We start from the raw sequence: 20,910 nt of genomic DNA on the forward strand, positions 1-20,910 counted from the left end.
TTTCAAAACGGCTGCACAATAAAACGCCCTGTCAGAACAGAACGCAGTTTTTCCCATTTGAAATCAATGGCTAGGTGTTTGGAGGCGTTCTGCTTCCGATTTTTTTTATTTTAGTTTTCCTTCCATTTATGGCCCGAGAAACAGCTGAAAACTAGCAGTAGGAACATACCCTAACACCCAGTAGAGTAAGGGAGAGCAAGATTTCTAGAAAGAGCAGAGGCTATGTACATATGGCGAGTAGACAGGTAAGCTACGTTATCCGAGACCTACGCGTTTCTTCACAAGTTAGTCCTCTGCAGTATATGGGCTATGCGGAACAGTAATAAACTGATAGTGTAGCATTAAATACTGCTGCTGTTCGCATAGATGCTGTGCCGCTTAAAGAGGCTCTGTCACCGGATTATAAATGCACGATCTCCTACATAATCTGATCGGCGCTGTAATATAGAGAACTGGTTGTTATTTTGAAAAACGATAATTTTTTACCATGTTTTATAAACCGTTTTTAGGTTTTATGCTAATTAGTTTCTTACTGACCAACTGGGCGTGTTTTTACTTTTTACCAACTGGGCGTTGTACGGAGGAGTGTATGACGCTGACCAATCAGTGACTAATCAGCGTCATACACTTCTCATTGTTCCAGCCCAGCTTCTTTCACTGCACAATCACACTAACAATGGGCTGGAACAATGAGAAGTGTAGGACGCTGATTAGTCACTGATTGGTCAGCGTCATACACTCCTCTGTACAAAACACGCCCACTTGGTCAAAAGTAAAAACACGCCCAGTTGTCTAAAACTCATTAGCATAAATCTAAAATTGCTCATAACTTGCTCAAAAATGATAGTTTTTCAACATAAAAACCACTTATCTACATTACAGCGCCGATCAGATTATGTAGGGGATGGAGGCTCTGTCGCCAGATTCTAAGTGCCCTAAATTTTGTTTTTGGGTCAGATTTTCCCATAGGTTACAGCTGATTGCTGGGATTCTCCGCTTATCAGGGGACCTTTCTAATCAGAATGAATTGTTTTAAGGGCCTGTTCACATCAGTGTTGTCTTTCCGTTGAGGGGTTCCATTGAAAAGGGTAAAATCCGCGGTGAACATCCATAACAGAATGAGCACGCTGCAAATGTAAAAATCTGCAGCATGCTCTGATTCGCTTCTGGAATTTGGTTGGATCTCATTTACATGGCTGGTATTGTAATCCGCTGCAGAATTTCCATGAGCAAATCCGCAGCATTCCATCCAGTGTGCAGGGGGCCTAATAGAAAGTTCTAGAAGCAACTTTTTCTGTTAAATCCCAATAGACAAGACGTCCCTGCTCCTTTAGTTATAATAGCATAGATACACTTTTGTAATGACTCTTTTGGGGGCAGAAGTCTCAATTAGTTTGCATAAATTCTGTATTTCTAGTGCCTTGCCTGGTATGTGCGATGAGCATTAAGTATATATCACACGGCTGATATTTTGTTTTTTTGACCAAATCTAACGTGTGCCTGCGGTTTGGGTTTGGGGTGGGAGTGGGAGGAGAAGCCTCGATCAGTGGACTGCTGTACCCATAGATATGAGTGCCTGCAGATTCCACAGCTGGAGTTCACTCATAGTTAGGTGTAACAGGAGCATTGGCCACAGGGTGGTGCTAATGACCGCTTAAATACAGAAAACAAATTTAAATTTTTTATTTTTTTTTAAAGAAAAATATTTTCTATGGCAACGAAATGTCTGTTTAAATGTTTCCACCAGAGCTCTGGTTAGCCAGTCACACTGTTGGTCAGTAGTGTTTATTAGGTGGAGTTCACACACTTTTATTTGGCAGGCAGAAAATTCTGCCTAAAAATTCCGTTCGCTCATGCCCGTTGGGAAAAAAAAAAAAAAAAATGCAGCAAAGTATGCTTTCTTTGCCTCCCATTGATGTCAGAGGTGTAAACGCCCAAAGATAGGCCATATCTCTTATTTTTTTTTCTTTTTCCCGCTCATGGGAAAAAAAAACACGTGTCTGCCTCCCATTGGAATCAATGGGAGGCATTTTTCGGCCGTCTTTTGGCGAGTTTTCTGACGTGGTTTCTGCGTCAAGTGTCAAAACTGCGTGTGAACTGGGCCTAAGAGCTCTTAGATTATTATTTTTTTTTAACCTCATAGGACATCTCTGCAAAGTGCCTAATCCTCTCATTTTCACCCAAAACATGGAGTTCACTGCTGACATGCAATACGTTCAGGTTTGAGGGCTGGCCTGAGTTCTCATCACGTGTTTGAAATATGCAATCTTTAAGCCAAACTAAAAGCGATGTCCACCGTTTGCAACTTTTTAAATAGCCTTGACTTAAAAATAGCTGTCTGTTTTGTGTATACAGCTCCTATACAGACATGGTTACAGACCAGCCCTGAGTACACTGTTTGCCTCCACAGCAGGATCAATGCCAATTCCTCCAGTAGCGTATTCCTACATAATCTTGCTTACTGAACTGTCTTGAGATGTTGCGTTTCTCTGAACAGCACTGAGAACTTGCATAGACTTACCGCCAATAGTTGTTTGAAACGATTATTGGCTGTGTGGTGCCATTCACAGCTAGTCGGAGTTGACCAGTATCCGTGAGGCGGTCTGTTCAGTAATGACATACTTTTAAAACGCCAGCAGGAACGTTTTGTGGGTAGGGGGAAATGTTGAGATCTGCTGCGGAAGATGTTACTAGGTCAAGGCCACACATAGAGTAAATATTGTGGAAATTCCTCAACATTAAGGCCTCATTCACACGACAGGGTTTCCCGGCCGGGTGCCGGCCGTTCATAAATCGGCCGGCACCCGGCTGCATTAGGAATAATAGACCCCTAATGGGGCTATTCACACGACCGATTTTTTTTGACGGCCGGGAAAACCGGCCGTCAAAAAAAATAGGACATGCTCTATTTTCGGCCGGGTACCCGGCCGCCCGGCTCCCATAGTCTATGGGGCCGGGTAATACGCGGCCATCACCGGAATGTGTCCCGAGTGATGGCCGGGTTATCTGTCGCTTGCGCTCTATCTCCTCCTCACATCCCAGAGTGCATGTGAGGAGGAGGAGTTTATGCCATTCGGACGAATGGCTGTACGCTGTACACTGTGTGGCAGGGCCGGGGTGTACAGCAGGTGGAAGGGAGCCCTGCGCTGGCTCCCTTCCCCTCCTTGTTTTAAAAGCGCCCTGGCCCGGCGACAGCGTCCATGGCGTCGCTAGCAGCTGCGGTGGCTGCTACTACTGTAGCGATGCCACTATAGCAGAGCAGGGAGGTATCGCCCCGCTCTGCTATGTGCTAGCCCCACTTTAGCTCCTTGAAGGAGCGGAATCCCCGTATTTTCGGGGATTTCGCTCCTGGACAGACCGCTTGATGTCTCTGTCCATATCTGGGCAGTGACATCAGGGGAAACTCCTGAAGCGGAATCCCCAAACACATGGGGATTCCCCTTCAGGAGTTGCCGCTGATGTCACTGTCCAGATCGGCCTGGCCCGGATGCAAAACTTTATGCAAACCGGCCGGGCAAAATGGCCGATTTTACCGGCCGACACTCGGGCGGGACCCTGTCGTGTGAACCCAGCCTAACGGTAGCAGCAAAGTGAATAAACGAATCTCATCCACACGCTGCTGAAAATCCCTGCAGAAAAGATGTGCGGATATTGACATTCTCTAAAGAATCTAATTCCGTGGCCTCTCCATGTATGTTGCGAAAGCGCTGCACGTATTCTGCACATCCATGTTCACCAAATTACAGTTTAAAGAGGCTCTGTCACCAGATTTTCAACCCCCTATCTCCTATTGCAGCAGATCGGCGCTGCAATGTAGATAAGAGTAACGTTTTTATTTTTTTTTAAAATGAGCATTTTTGGCCAAGTTGTGACCATTTTTATATTTATGCAAATGAGCCTTTCTTATGGACAACTGGGCGTTTTTAATCTTATTTCCAAGTGGGCGTGTATTGTGTTCGTTACATCTGGGCGTTTTTTACTTGTTTTACTAGATGGGTGTTGTGAATAGAAGTGTATGATGCTGACGAATAAGCATCATCCCCTTCTCTTCGTTACCACCCAGCTTCTGGCAGTGCACAGACGTACAGCGTGTCCTCGCGAGATCACGCTGTGACGTCACTCACTTCCTCCCACAGGAAATGCATCGCGTCGGATGAGCAAGGACACGCTGTGTGTCTGTGCACTGCCAGAAGCTGGGTGGTAACGAAGAGAAGTGGATGATGCTGATTCGTCAGCATCATACACTTCTATTCACAACGCCCAGCTAGTAAAACAAGTAAAAACGCCCAGATGTAACATACACAATACATGCCCAGTTGGACTTAACTTTAAACACGCCCAGTTGTACTTAAGAAAGGCTAATTTGCATAAATATAAAAATGGTCATAACTTGGCCAAAAATTCTTGTTTTTGAAAAAAAAACAACACGTTCCTGTTATCTACATTGCAGCGCCGATCTGCTGCAATAGGAGATAGGGGTTTGAAAATCTGGTGACAGAGCCTCTTTAATAGCCAGAGTAGCCAGAAAAAAAATATTTTAAAATGTCGGGTTAAGGAAATGGCTAGAAAGGTTCACGTGCTCTTTATGGCCCTAAAGTGTAGCTTGCTAAATAAAATGAACGTTGCCCAAGCGTGATAAAATCTTGTATGTGACGTGAGGTGCTCTGGTGGCTGGCCTTATCGCTTTCTAAGGCCTCATGCACAGGGCCGTGCCCGTAATCACTGCCTGCGATTGTGGGCTTGGCCAGCCTCTGATAGCTGCTGGTTGCATTTTTGGGCTGTGCTCCCATACAAAGTATGGGAGTACGGCCTGTAAAATCAGAAAAGTAGGACATGCTACATGTTTCCTGGCACGGTTCTACGGCACGGACACCCTTCCGTAGCACTACGGAAAAGGTGTCTGCGGCCAATAGAATGGCCGGGTCTGTAATTGCGGACCGCAATTACTGAGCTTTATTACGATCGTGTGCACGGGGCCTAAGCCCCATGGTTTTATGGACCCATTAGATTCTATTGGTTGCGGACACCTTTCCGTAGCGCTACCAATGGGTGTCCTTACTGGGGAATATGGAGCATGTCCTATTTTTCGTATTTTACGGGCCGTGCTATAATTTGTATGGGAGCACGGCCTGAAAATGCGGACGGTCGTCAGCGGCGGCCAGCTGTACTCGCAATCATGGGTTGGGATTACAGGCACGGCCATGTGCATGGGGCCTAAGGCAGTGGTCTCCAACCTGTGGCTTTCCAGCTGTCGTGAGTTTTAAACTTCCAGAGTTCTGGTTTTACAAGGCTAAAGAGCCAAATGTTGGAGACCACTGGCCTAAGTGGCTTCATTTTCTACTGAACTGTAATAGGGCTTCCTTACAGGTACATGAGTCCTCTACTTTGCCTCCCAATTTCATGGCAAATTTTTTTCTGTTGGATTCCATTTGAATCTGACAGGGAAAAAAAAAAAAGTTTAGAGATATTCTCTGCTAGAATCATTGCTTCTAGGGAAAAAAGTAAATAAAAATCTCCTTATACATGGAGCCTGTATGGCTCCATACTAAACGAGCCCTACAAACTCTGTGCCATTGTGCATGGGCCCCTACGTAGGTCTCCCATGTGTCAATAATGCTCTGATTTACAACTGTTCATCTAAGGCTACATTGACAAGAGCGTGTCTGTTTTGCGCGCACAAAAAACATAGCGTATTTCCTGAGTTTCATGTTCGTCTGCCATCAGTGCGATTTGTGTCTGGCATCCATTTTTCACCTTCGTGCAAACACGGAGGAGGAACACACTCGTCTGAATGAGCCTGAAACATGCACCATGTAGTGTAAGTTGTAGATGTGTCATGGGTCGTAGCATACAAGCAAGGGGATTGTAACCAATCTCCTCTCCAGCTGACCATCCACATTACTGTGTTGCTCAATATCTTCTCCAATACTGTTTTATAGTATTAATTTTCCTAAACTTTGAAGGAACATTCCAGTAAATTATTTTGGTGTGGCCTCCATTGGTGAAGGACACCTGGTAAAAGGTAGAGCAGGTCATCCTCTTACTGTGCGCTTAGTTTCCAAGCTATCTCCGCCAATCTTGGCTACCTCTATGTCCTGTGACCGCAGTCATTTCCTAATGCCTAGAGTGTCTGCTGGGTGGACCGGAAGTCACTTTTACTATGCATTCCTATGAGACGCTCAATGTGAGTCTCCTAGGAATGCATAGTGAAAGTGATTACCGCTCCACCCAGCAGACGCTGTAGAAATCGACCAGCCGTGTGACCTAACGATGGCCGGGATCGGAGGAGATCGTTCAGAAATAAAGCACCCGGTAAGAGGATGACCCGTCCTAACTTTTAATGAGCGTCCCTTCCAAATGGAGGCCACAATAAAAGAATTCACTGGACTGTGTTTTTTTAGAAAAATTAAATATCTACATTAAATTAGCCAAAGTCTCTTTCACAGCGACGCAGATGGGGCTGATATTGTAAAGAGAAATTATGCCGAGGTTCCTGTGGTAGAATATTTGACGTGGAGGCGGTGAATGTGCTGCCCAGCAGGTGTACAGCACGTGTGCACACAGGTATGAGTGTGAGAGACTGTTATACACTCAGTTGTCATGACAACTGCAGAATATTGTCCTTTATACGCTCCGAAGGAAAAAATGCTCTGCGTAGAGGAGTCACAGGGACTAATTCTATGAAATACATTTAAAAACCCATTGGTTCACAGGTGCCGTAAAACAAATGCAGACATAATAATAAGTCATAAGAGACTTCAATATGGATTAAATATTGCCATGGTATTTGTTCTGGGTTACCTTAACATTTTAATAAATAACCCTAAATCAAATAAAAATTCACCAATAAAGATAAGGCTTAGCCCCAAATGACTCAAGCCACAAAAAGTTCATTAAAATAGCAGAATAACCTTTGTCTAACCCTATTTAAATGGGTGACAACCCCACTATAGAGACCGCGACTACAATACAGAATACAGGTCCCGCAGTGCTCCAGGTGAACAAGACCGCGAATCTCCAGAAAGTCCAGGGTTATAGAGAAGGTCCATCAGCATAAAATAATAATAAAAGGCATCGGGAACCCATGTGGCCCTGATGCTAATGGCACTGTAGGCCTATATATTCCATTTACCTCTTATTCAAATACAGTTTATTCTCTCTGACCTAAATCGCCTGCACTTGTGATCTTAAATACTATAATGTATCACACAGAGGGTCTTGTCATTACTGGCCTTTTTAATGTCCATGATGAATTTACTTCTGCCTACTGAACGGTGAGGAAGGGATCTGCTGGTTTCCTTGCCTCTCCAGCGCTGTCAATTGTATCCGTGACCTAAGGCCGCGGATACGATTGAATTTCCTTTAACGGCCGTCTGTTGAGTTCGATAGGGGCCGTTGGGTCGTGAAAACGGCCAAAAATAGAACATGTTCTATTTTTTGACGACCAGTATTCACGGGCCATTAACCCCTTCCCGCACCTTGGCATACATTAACGCCCAGGTGAGCAGTAACCGCGCACCTGGGCGTGCAGTTACATCCGCGCTTTCACAGTTAACCGCCACGCGGCGCTACTCTGCAGCGGCGGTTAACTGTGCAGGGTGTATGCCCTACTCTCCCCGTTGCCGATCAGCGGCCTATCGCCGATGAAATCGGCAATTAACCCCTTCGATGCGGTGGTCGATTGCAATCGCCACATTGAAGAGGTTTAGAGCAGATCGGCAGCATCCTACATGCATTTGCGGGGGCTGGCGATCCTTATCACGGCAAGCAGAGGCCAGACAATGGCTTCCGGGCTGCCATGTATGGAAGCCTCGGAGGAGCAGCCACCGGCCGTCCTCCGAGGCTTCCTGTCAGTGTGACTGTCACGTCACAATGAGGGCTTGTTTAGACGAACGTGTAATACGTAATAGTCTATGGGGCAGTGCACACAGTCTGTGATTTTGCGCAATGTGAGTCCGTTGCGAAAAACTCACGACATGTCCTATATTTGTGCGTTGTTTGCGCATCACGCACTCATTGAAGTCAATGGGTGCGTGAAAATCACGCATGCCACACGGAAGCACTTCCGTGGGACGAGCGTGATTCGCGCAACTACTGTCAAACTATGAATGTAAACAGAAAAGCACCACGTGCTTTTCTGTTTACAAACATCCAAACGGAGGTTCATAATGATGGCGGCTGCACGAAAATCACGCAGCCACGCATCATACGGGGATGACACACGGCGCTGTTAAGTGCCTTTTGCGCACGCAAAATGCAGCATTTTTTTGCGTGCGCAAAACGCACATGCTCGTGTAAACCCGGCCTGACAGTTAGAACACATTACACTACGTAGGTAGTGTAATGTGTTCCAGCAGCGATCAGAGCTTCAAGTCTAAATGTCCCCTCGTGGGACAAGTAAAAATAAGATAATAAAAATGTTTTTATAAATTGTAAAAATAAAAGTTATAAGTGACATAAACAAAAAATCCTTTTTTTCCTATAATAAAACATGAAAAAACTATATATATACCCGCAGTAAAAAGTGAAATGGTCATTTATAGCCCAGGGTGAACGCCATAAAAAAATAAATAAAAAACATGGTCACCTTGCTTGCCAAAAAAGGGAATAAAAAGTGATCAAAATAATTTCTGGTACCCCAAAATGGTATCAATGAAAACTACAGATTGTCCCACAAAGAATAAAGCCTCACACAGCTCAGGTGGAGAAAAAATAAAAAAGTTCTGGCTCCCAGAATATGGCGCTGCAAAATGTGCAGAGTGTTCCAAAAGCGGATAAGATTGGGCACATTTATCAGTGCGACACCGGCCACATATCTGCGGATTATTATTTATTTACCCCATTATTATACCCTCTTATTATGCCCTGATGTTCTTCGCGCAGATTACATATGCCCCTACATTATAAACTGAAATACCAGTAAAACCCCAAACAGAACTAACAAGCTAAATCTGCGCACCAAATGCCACTCCCTCCCTTCTGAGCCCTACAGCGTTCCCAAACAGAAGTTTATGTCCACTGATATGGCATCGCCCTACCCAGGAGAACCCGGTTAATATTTTATGAGGTATTTGTCTTCAGTGGCACAAACTGGGCATAACATATAGTGCACTAAAATGTCATATCAGTGGAAAATTGTAACTTTCACTCTGCACCATCCGCTGCACATTAACCCCTTCGCTCACCACGACATAGCATGTCGTAGTGTGGCAGGTGATGTATGGAGTGGGCTCATGTGAAAAATAAAGAATTTAAAACAACAAAATCGCTGTTTTGTAGTCACCTTTGCTCTACCACAAAATTTAATAAATAGTGCTCAAAAAGTTGTATGTACCAAAAAATGGTACCAATAAAAAACGACCGCTCGTCCCTCAATAAATAAGCCCTCACACCACTCTAGTAACGGAAAAATAAAAAAAAGTTATGGCTCTTGGAAAGCAGGGAGGGACAAACTAAAAAGGAAAAGAAAAAAATGGTTCCATTCGGAAAGGGTTAATTACTTTCTAATGAAAAACCATTTATGACCACATGTGGGGTATTGCCATACTCGGGAGAAATTGCTTTACAAATGTTGGGTGGCTTTTTTCTCCTTTCTCCTTTATCCTTTGTGAAATTGAAAAAATGCAACATTTTAGTGGAAGAAATGTTGATATTCATTTTCACGGCCTAATTCTAATAAATCCTGAAAAATACTTGTGGGGTCTAAATGCTCACTATACCCCTAGATAAATTATTTAAGTGGTGTAATTTCCAAAATGGGGGTCACTTTTGGGGGGTTTCCACTGTTTTGGCCTCTCAGGGGCTTTGCAAATGCGACATGGCACCCAAAAACCATTTCAGCTAAATCTGAGCTCCAAAAGCCAAATAGCGCTCCATCCCTTCTATGCCCTGCTGTGGGTCCAAACAGCAGTTTATTACCACATATGGCATATTTCTGTAAACGGGAGAAATTGTTTTACAAATCTTGGGTTGCTTTTTCTCCTTTATTCCTTGTAAAAATGAAAAATGGCTACTCTTTTTCAGAAAAAAAAGTAGATTTTTACCTTTACAGAATAATTCCAATGAATTCAGCAAAACAACTGTGGAGTCAAAATGCTAACTTTACCCCTAGAAAAATTCCTTGAGGAGTGTAGTTTCCAAAATGGGGTCACTTTTCGGGGGTTTCCACTATTTTGTTCCCTCCAGTGCATTGCAAACGCGACACGACACTGGAAACTATTCCAGCAAAATCAGAATTTCAAAATCCAAATGGTGCTCCTTCCCTTCTGCTGGGAAACAGCAGTTTATTACCAAACAGCAGTTTATTACCACATATGGGGTATTGCTATAATTGGAAGAAATTGCTTTACATAGGTTGGGCTGTTTTTTCTCTTTTATTCCTTGAAAAAATTAAACATTTCTATGTTTTTTCAGAAAAAAAGTAGACTTTCATCTTCACATACTAATTCAAATAAATTTAGCAAAAAAACTGTGTGTTCAAAATGCTAACTATACCCCGAGATAAATTCCCTGAGGGGTGTAGTTTCCAAAATGAGGTCACTTTTGTGGGTTTTTATTGTTTTGGCCCCACAAGACCTCTTCAAACCTGACATATAAAATATATTCTAAAAAAAAAAAAAGGAGGCCCCAAAATCCACTAGGTACTCCTTTGCTTCTGAGGCCTGTGTTTCAGTCAATTAGCGCACTAGGGCCACATGTGGGATATTTCTAAAAACTGCAGAATCTGGGCAATAAATAATGAGTTACATTTCTCGGGTAAAACTTTGTGGTATAAAAAAAAAAATGTATTACAAATGAATTTTATAAAAAAACAAAATTAAATTTGTAAATTTCACCTCTACATTGCTTTAATTCCTGTGAAACGACTAAAGGGTTAAAACACTTTCTGAATGCTGTATTGAATACGTTGAGGGGTGCAGTTTTCAAAATGGGGTGATTTATGGGGACTTTCTAATATATAAGGCCCTCAAAGTCACTTCAGAACTGAACTGGTCCTTGTAAAAATCGCCTTTTGAAATTTTCTTGAAAATATGAGAAATCGCTGCTAAAGTTCTAAGCCTCGTAACGTCCTAGAAAAAGAAAAGGACGTTCAAAAAACGATGCAAACAAAGTAGACATATGCAAAATGTTAACTAGTAACTATTTTGTGTGGTATTACTATCTGTCTTACAAGCAGATACATTTAAATTTAGAAAAATGCTAATTTTTGCACATTTTCTCCAAATCTGGGTGTTTTTTTTACAAATAAATAATAAAGCATTCCAGTGTTATTATCACATAAAGCAACACGTCAGATTTGAAAAATAGTCTTCGTCCTGAAGGCCAAAACAGGCTCAGTCCTGAAGGGGTTAAAAAAAAACATTTTGAATACAGCCAGTCACATGGCTGTTTTTCAATGTCGTGTGAATATAGCCTTAGGCCTTATACACACGAACGTGTTATACGTCCGCGCTACGCCCGTAATGAATGGGGCCTTCAGACTGTCAGTGAATTTCACGCAGCGTTTGTGCGCTGCGTGAAACTCATGACGTCCTATATTTGTCCGTGTTTCGCGCAGCACACACCCATTGAAGTCAATGGGTGCGTGCAAATCGCGCTCGGCACACGGAAGCACTTCCGGGTGCCACGCGTGATGCGCGCTGCAGTAGGAAAATAAATGAATGAATGAAAACAGAAAAGCACCACGTGCTTTTCTGTTTGTAAACATAAAACCAGAGTGTCATAATGATGCCGGCTGCGCAAAAATCACCTAGCCGCGCACCATATGCTGATGACACACGGACATTTTGCGCGCGCAAAACGCAGCGTTTTTTGCATGCGCAATACGGACAGGTCCGTGTGAATAAGGCCTAAGTGTGATGTCCAGCAGCTCTGCATGTACTCCCCATGAAATAAAAATTCTGTACCATCTTTAGTTAGAACTCTACGTTTTTCCTTTGTTATTTCTTCTAGAAATTTATGAATAAATTGACAACAGTGTTACCAGTTGGGGTTGTGTCTATACACAGTCTGACACTGTCCAATCAGTGAATCAGTGCTGACAGAGTGAAACTGGAGACACACCCCCAACTGGTGACACCCAATTGTCAATTTATTCATACATTACTAGGAGGCATAACAGAGGAATAGCACAACTGGGCTTAATAGGAGGAGAAAGATGGCAGACCTGGGGGCCTTTGTTAAGCCCCGAGGGTGCCATGACAAACATCAGCACCCCGCAATCTGGGATGACAGGGGCCCTCTTCTTTCTAACAGCTTATATGCAACCGCGGCTTCTAAATAGGTAAACGGCCGGGATCTGAGTTATCTCCAATTCTGTTAGACAACTGTGTCAGCTGTAATAAACAGCTGACACCCACAGCGCACGAAGCAGGCTCAGCTCCGGAGACCTGCTCCATACTTCTCACTCATTATTACGTACAGTTCCGTCATTATGAGGAGGAACAATTAAATTTCCCAGGATCGATTCCTCCTCATTCCTTACGTTCTCTCCAAAACTAAGCAGCTGAGATATGAGCTGTTTTAGGGGTTCTGTATGTGATCGATGCGAGTGCAAATACTAAGGCCAGGTTCCCATGGGACGGATACGCTGCGTAAAAATCACGGAGCAAGTCCGACCTGGAACCCGCAGGACATTGTCGTGGTACGATTTTTCGGGTGAAATTCTGTTGCAGAAGAAAGCCGTTCATACTTAGCCCCCCCCCCCCCATCTCTGACATCCACTCCGGCCTCCATAGATGACGTTTCAGGCCCTGTGACACTGCAGCCTTTGATTGGCTGCAGCTGTCACATGGGATGCAACGTCATCCCAGGAGAACCCACAATGGAAAAATCAACAAAAACGCAGCATAAATGGACATGCTGCAGAATTAAATTCCGCACCACAGGTGAAGTTATTAACGTTTACGCTGCTTTTTTTTTCCCGCAGCGTGGGCATGAGGTTTTCTAAATCTCATCCACTTTGCTGCTACTGTAAACTCTGCGGAATTTCCGCACAGATTCCCGTTGCGAAAATTCCACAGCGTTTACGCTACGTAGGAACCCAGCCGAAAACCCCCACTGTTTACAAGAACAAGGTGCCACTCTTGTTCGTGCGCTTTCTTTTGTATCGCAGTTGAGCTTCATTCACTTCAATTGGGTATGAAGTTGTGCTGTGACTGGGAAGAAAAACTCCAAAGCCTACTTTCACATGGTAGTATGTTGGTCAGTATTTGGAAGCCAAAACCAGGCGTGGATCCAAAACAGAGTTAAAAAGTACAAATCTTTCCATTAGGGTATGTTCACACGCACTATTTACGGACGTAATTCAGGCGTTTTTTACGCCTGGAATTACGGCCGAAAATACTGCTTGAAAGCGTCGGCAAACATCTGCCCATTCATTTGAATGGGTTTTACGATGTACTGTGCAGATGGTCATTTTTTTTACGCGCCGCTGTCAAAAGACAGAGCGTAAAAAGGATGCCCGCGTCAAAGAAGTGCCTGTCACTTCTTGGGACATAATTGGAGCCATTTTCCATGGACTCCATAGAAAAACAGCTCCAATTACGTCCGTAATGGACGCTGCGAAAAACGCCTGCACTTGCCATTACGTCTGAAATTCAGGAGCTGTTTTCGCCTGAAAACAGCTCCGTAATTTCAGCCGTAACGGACATGCACGTGTGAACATACCCTTATAGTTTTTCTCTGTGTAGGTTCCACTCCTGGTTTTGGCTTCCAAATACTGAAACAAAATACTGATTTCAATGGTGACGGAGCCGGTGCACCGGACCCTTCGTTTTGCCGGAAGCAATAGCGTAGTCGACTGATACGGTGCACAAAAGAGGCAAACGTAAACCATCGGCACCTTCTCCGTCACCATTGAAATGAATGGTGATGGAGTCGGAAACCTCTGGTTTCCGTCGGTGTCAGTTTGGGTCTGCTCAGGGTCCCGTTCTGACGGAAACCTCCGACGGAACATCAGAATGGGACCCCAATGCAGATGTGAACAGAGCCCAATTCTTGTGTGAGACTATATATACCTACAAAAATGACAGGAGACAGAAAATGGCAATAGTAGAAAATTGTTACAGACTTTATTGTTAATTACATACAAAACAAATAAAAATGAGTCACACGAGGCATCACCGGGATGAAAAAATGGAATGTTATAGTTCCATTACCAACCCACCGATGTGGGAGTCTGACTTCCCCTTGTTTGCTGTATGCACTATATGTATAAGTAAGAATTTTTTTAAATATAAAATACAACAAGCAAAGTTGCTGGTAGATCCGTATCGCAGTACCCCTTGACACTCTACATTAGATAGATGTTATACTCTCACTTGATCATATATGTTTACTATGTCCCTCAATACATACCAATATCTTTTTCTAACCGGGATCGCGCCAACCCTGTTTTAAACAGATAGGCGCACCTCAAAAAAAAGTATACTGCGAGGTATACATATTTTTTAAACAATAAATTAATGTTCGTAATTGTATGCTATACAGCTGCAAACATCAGAGCTTTGGCACATATATATATATATATATATATGGAGATATTTTTTGGGCACATGTGACGAACGTAACAGAAAAAACAAAGGGACCCTTAATTTGTCAAAAACCTTCTCCAGATTTACAATACATTGCAGATGTGACAAGTCACTTGTGTTTCTGTGGTTTATAGTATATGGTACTTAATTCACATACATCCATGCTAATTTTCTCTAATGTTTTTGTGAAAATGGCAACATTTTTACAGATATAAACTTACACTATTTATACATTTTCCACACTATTCATTTGCTGGAGTTTTGTGTAGAATTATAATAATTTTCTAAAATTATAGTATAAGTATAACTATAGTATAGTATAAATACCCCAAAATTGGTATAAAAAAATAAAAAAATAAATGTAATTCTCCAGCAATGTAGGGCATCTGGTACAATACATATTAAAAGTCCTCCTCAGAGTGGACCAACATTTTGTGTATCTCTCTGTCAGGTCGTCTAGAAGAGGCGAGAGGAAGAAAAGGGGATTTGGAGGGGGTGAGGGAATGAAAAGCAGCGAGGGGAGGAGAGGCCAGACACAGAGGAAAGACCAGAGACACAAGGCCACACGACGACAAAAGGACGTTTACACATCAAAGTCAAAGTGGACGGCGAATTCACATCCAGCAGCCATACGAGTCATGGGCGGGAGGTGAGTGCAGCTGTTATCATGGGAGCCCCTAGGAATAATGATATCACACGGCTCACTATAACTTTATGGACAGAAAACACCTCACGTCATCTTTCCTGCACATTACTGGATAATAACTTTATGAAGAAAGAGGTCATCTTATAAAATATATGAGCTCAATAAATAGTAGGAGCTAAAGGAAGAGTGGTTCATTGAAATAAACGTCGACTTTGTAAGGTATTCATTGCTATATCTACTACTACCTTGCATTGTATATAGGTAGAAGTGGAATTCTAGTTTAAATTACGATATGTTGCAAGTTTCGTAATGAACTTAAAAATTGCTTAGTGATGATCACATTTCACTATTTTGCGCATCAAGAATCCATGATTTCACTTTAACCCCTTCGTTTCCAGCCTATTTTAGGCCTTAATGACCAAGCAATTTTTTAAGTGTTTCCATAGTCTCATTTAAAGAGCTTTAACTTTTTTAGTTTTCCGTCGACATAGCGGTAGGAGGACTTTTTTGTGGGATTAGTTGTATTTTTTTAATGGCACCATTTTGGGGTACCTATAATGTATTTGCTTTTTTTTATTAACTTTTGGGGGTAACAGAAAAAAAATCCGCCTTTGTTTTAGGAGTTTTAAAGTTTCCTTTATTCTACTATTACGTTTTTTTTTTTTATGTTTTACTACTTTTGCACAATAAAAACACTTTTGAACTAAAATTATTTTGTTTTTGCATTGTCACTTTCAAAGAGCCATAACTTAATTTTTCCGTCAATGTATTTATATCTGGGCTTGTTTTTTGCGGGACGACATATTTTTCATTGGTACTTTTTGGGGGTACATGGGACTTATTTAACGTTTATTACTTTTTTTTGGAGGGCAACGGAAAAAAATAGCAATTCCACCATAGTCTTTTGAGAGTTGTTTTTTTTATGGTGTTCACCTTGCGGTTTAACCCCTTCCCCCTGCATGCATTCTGGGCCCTAATGACCAAGCAATTTTTTTGTTTAATTTTTCCATCGTCCCATTCAAAGAGCTCTAACTTTTTTATTTTTACGTGGACATAGCTGTACTAGGCCTTTTTTTTTTTTTGCGGGATGAGTTGTATTTTAACGACACCGTTTTGGCGTATATAGAATTTTTTAATTCACTTTTTTTTGGGGGGGGGGGGGGTATAAAAAAACCCAGCAATTAAGTCATTGTTCTATGCATTTTACATTTAGGCGGATTACGGTGCGGCGTAAATAAAATGCTACCTTTATTCTATGGGTCGGTACGATTACGGCAATACCAAATATGTATAGTTTTTTTTTTATGTTTTACTACTTTTGCAGAATAAAAACACTTTTGAACTTCCAATAGCTATAACTTTTTTTTCTTTTTCAGTCACTGTCGCCATATGAGGATTTGTTTTTTGCGGGACTTCATTTCTACCATTTTGGGGTACATGGGACTTATTGATTAACCTTTAATCATAATTTTTTTTGTGGGGGAATGTAAAAAATACAATTTATTTTTTTTACAGGGTTCACCTTGCGGTTTAAATAATATGATAACTTTATTTTTTGGGTCACTACGATTGCGGGGATACCATATAGGTGTGTTTACTTTATTTTATTTTTACACTTTTACCAAATAAAACCATTTTTTTTATGGCAAAAAAATGGTTTTATTTTTTTGTGTACCTTTATTAATTTTTATTTCACATTTATTTTTTCAGTCTCACTAGGAGACTTCACTATGCGATCTTTAGATCGCAGATATGCTTTGGTGTACTTTGTATACCAGAGCATTATTGCCTGTCCGTATAAAACGGACAGGCATCTATTAGGGCATGGCTCTGGCACAGCCTTATAAGTATATAGCCAGGGCAGACCTGGGGGCCTTTGTTAGGCCCCCAGCTGCCATGGCACCCCATCGGATGCCCGCAATTATATTTGCGGGCCGCCGATGGGGAGCTCACTCCCTCTGTAAACAACTCAAAGCGGTCGCTAATGACCGTGGCATTTGAGGGGTTAAACAGCCGTGATCGAAGTAAACTACGATGGCTACCGTTGAAGCAGGAGCCTGGTTGTCATCAGACAGCCGAGCCCCTGCTCCAGCCTGCAGGGGAGACCCGTGCAGGACGTTGATTAGGCCGTCGTGAAAAGGCGGCGGCCTAGAATAAAAACCATTGATGACCGCCTTGTAAAGGCGTATTGGCGGTCATTAAGGGGTTAAAGGCTATGGACACTGAGGGCATTTTTTTTTTTTAATAAATAGATTAGTCAGTGTGATTGGTGTAACTTTGTAATTAGTCTTTATTAAAAAATCGTTTTCATTTTGGAGATAGAGCTGCTTTGTATTCTCTATACAGAACAGCTCAGTCAGTCCCGTGGATTTGACTGGTTCAGTGTCAGCGGGTCAGACCCACCTGTAATCGATCACATCTAAGCTCAGTATCGGCGGGTCCTACGTGTCTGACATGCAGGATCCACCTGTAATCGATCACATCTAAGTTCATAACATAGATGTGATCGATTTCAGGTAGATCCTGCATGTCAGAGACACGCAGGACCCGCCGACACTGGATCAGTTATGTCCGTGGGACTGACGGATTCAGCGTAAAACGAACGATACAGCTGTTCTGTATAGAGAATACAAAGCCGCTGTATCTCCAAAATGAAAGTGATTTTCTAATAAAGACTAACTACAAAGTTACACTAAACACACTGACTAATATATTTGTATTAAAAAAAATGCCCTCAAAAGGTGTCCATAGCCTTTAATAATGCATTAAAGAGAATTTTCTAGATCAACTTCATCCAATATGTCACAGAATACGGAATTAGGTCCATGCGGAGATGAAATGTAAAAACATTTAGCAGTCCACTCCGCATTGACTGGAGCCTTCACCTTGTCACAACCTCGAGAGATCTTCAAGCAGCGATATTTTAGTGAAAATGATATCTTAATTTATCATGCATTGGTAGTGTTTTCTATAAATTTGTGATACGTAGATTATATCCTAACAGTCACAAATAAATGGGCCCAGAGGCATTTCAAGTTTAAACATAACACATTTCTTTGTTACGGACATTTATTAAAGGTGCAATAGGACACTGACCCACAAATGTACATCTCAACATTTTCACTTTCCAATTAAATTAAAAATGACATCAAAAACAGCCTTTACGACAAGGACATATTCCTATGAGATACAATTCACAGTTTTTTTTAAATAAAATCTATTTACAGATATTAAGTTCTATACATAGGACACATTACTGTGACCACCAAGTTATGGGTGGCTCCGCCTGAGTAGTAAGGCTTTATATAGCACTGGTTAGTCAAGACCAGACTCCACTGCAGCCTGTAAGACAATACATCAATCTCCTAATAGTTGTGAAAATTCCTCTAAACCACACATTAGTTAAAGCCCACCAATGTCCAAAGAAAACCCCACGTTGGAACGTGCATGCTTTATATACACAAACCTGAGTGCAACATGCAACAAATTTATAACTCGTGCATTTCACATAAAAATCATGTGCCCTATAATGTGCTCATCACATCCAAACAGGAAAATGTGCAAACCGCAAAAAGCAAATGTTATAGCTTAAACATAATATTCATATAGTACCACAGAAAACAGACACCACCACGGTGCAACGCCATGCTGAACAAAAGGGATTTTCTAGCATTGGTCCAGCAGGCTGATTAGAAAAACTAAAGAGGGGTAGAAGAAGAAAAAATGTCTTTAGGCTGGTTTTTAGAAGGTATTGTACAGCAGAAGACGACCTGACTCCGCGTAGTCCATGCTTTGTGCCATCCAGTAACAGTCTAAGAGCATCTCAATTGTATTTATTCCGTCATCAGGCTGGAAAGTAAAACTTCAACACCTTTAGCAGTGGTGGTCTTGTGGATTTAATCCCATTAACAGTCCTTTATCCTCATCTTGCATTATTTTACAATTCCGTTAGCAAAGAATAGCATACATACAATGGAAAAAACGGATCCGGAGCGATTACGCAGTTTGTAATAAATGGCCTGGCTGGAAAACTTCCACATCACTACTCAAAATGAGGTCTGTCGCGATTGATTTTTAAAGCATGAGGTTTTCCTACTATGTACTGGATTCACTTTTATCCATTCTCAAAATAAAAAATAAAAATTGCAAATGAGATAGCGGTGTCATGAAATACTCTTGTGCAGCCCATGATCTGTATTTCTTCTAACTCACCAGCAGGTATATGGGAAAAGAGAATACTGGCTCCAGTCTGTCATGGTATTGTGTGGGTGGTTTACTGCCCCCTGTGTGGTAAATTCTGTTGGATAGGAGTAGCTCATGGGACGATACTGCCCCTGCGTTGGTACCATCCACTGTTCTGCTCCATATGGGCTATACATGGGGCCTCGCAGACTCTGCCTCGTTGGGGTTTCAATGGGAATGTTCATTACACTTGCACGATCCTGTGCAGTGTGCAGTGAATGGAATGAGGGCACCTGAAAAGAATCAGGCTCTGGCACTGTTGCAACATCTGGTGTAAGACGTCTGCCTTGTGCGTCACATGAATCCAAAGAGCCTGAAAGTGGTTGAATATATCTTCTGCTTGGACTTCTGTAAAATAAATAAAATGAACTGAGACATCTACATTAACTTAAATTTACAGTCCAACGTGGACAACTGTACAAGATGAATTGCATGCCTATATACCTAGAGTACTTACCTGTATAAAAAGCTGGAGGATGATGATGGAACCTGCTGTTCTTGGCCTGGTGATCCTGGCATCTCTGGAGAGTTGGGGGCCGGATGCTGGCTTCCTTCATGATCTGGAACCCATTGTTGAAGAACTCCTGTAGGACCATCACCAGGCTCTTCCTTCACGTGTGCAACTTTACAGCGATCTGAGAAATCGCACACAAAAAAAATTTGAATTTTCAATGTACCATTTAATCCTCTCAGACCACCCATATACCAACGAGCAACAATACCTTCCGCTACAGGACTTTCCTCCCACTTCTTTCTTTTCTGACGCTTGATTGGACTTTGTTGTACAAGTTTCAAAAGGTCATCCCTGAAGAAACAGAGACAAAGTGTTATTACATTCAATAAATTAAAGGCTATGGACACCTTTGATAGGCAAATTATTAATTATTTTTAATAAAAAGTTTTATCAGAGTGTTTGGTGCAACTTTACAAATACTTTATATTAACAAGGAGTTTTACTTTTTTCGATACAGCTGCTCTTTAGACACGCTGGACCCGCAGTCACTGAACCCTTCAGATCCGTGTCTATAGCCTTTAAACCTGCATCCCATACTAAAGAAATGGGACTCGGACCTAGAACTCTGTAGGTGTAAAGTCACCAGCCAATGTTTCACTCCATTATATCAGCCAATGTGCCAAGCTTCCCGTCTAATATTCCTTTAGGCTGGGATTACACATGCAGTTTTTGTGGTAGTTTGAGCCAAAAACAGGAGTGAATACAAAAGAGGACACATCAGTCTTTCCTTTATACTTTTTCTTTTTTAAATTCACTCCTTTGTTTGGATGGAAAAAAAAACTGCCACATGAATGCATGTGTGATTCCAACCTTACACTGCAGTAATGACCAGTTTTTCCTCACCCCCTTTTTTAAAGAAGCACGTGACCCCCACGGCGGTCCGAAATGGAGTGACGTCCTGTGAAACAGCACCAGGTAAGTAAATACACATCACTACATTACATTTGCAAACGGGGGAGGGGGGGGGGGGTTGG

The 20,910-nt window shown here is 42.1% G+C and overlaps 1 protein-coding gene across 1 annotated transcript in view; it reads right to left on the reverse strand.

Moving 5' to 3' along the window:
• Positions 1 to 19,349: 19,349 nt before the first annotated feature.
• LOC142743383 (T-box protein VegT-like) overlaps positions 19,350 to 20,910 on the reverse strand; it is a 3,669-nt gene continuing 2,108 nt past the window's right edge. Inside the window, exons 6-8 of the mRNA XM_075854115.1 lie at positions 20,145 to 20,227; positions 19,880 to 20,057; positions 19,350 to 19,770 (exon numbers count right to left, since the gene is read on the reverse strand). Coding sequence (XP_075710230.1) covers positions 19,389 to 19,770; positions 19,880 to 20,057; positions 20,145 to 20,227 — 643 coding nt within the window. The 3' untranslated portion in view covers positions 19,350 to 19,388. The remainder of the gene's footprint in view (positions 19,771 to 19,879; positions 20,058 to 20,144; positions 20,228 to 20,910) is intronic.

The sequence above is a fragment of the Rhinoderma darwinii genome, chromosome 1 (assembly GCF_050947455.1).
Source record: "Rhinoderma darwinii isolate aRhiDar2 chromosome 1, aRhiDar2.hap1, whole genome shotgun sequence".
Taxonomy (NCBI): domain Eukaryota; kingdom Metazoa; phylum Chordata; class Amphibia; order Anura; family Rhinodermatidae; genus Rhinoderma; species Rhinoderma darwinii.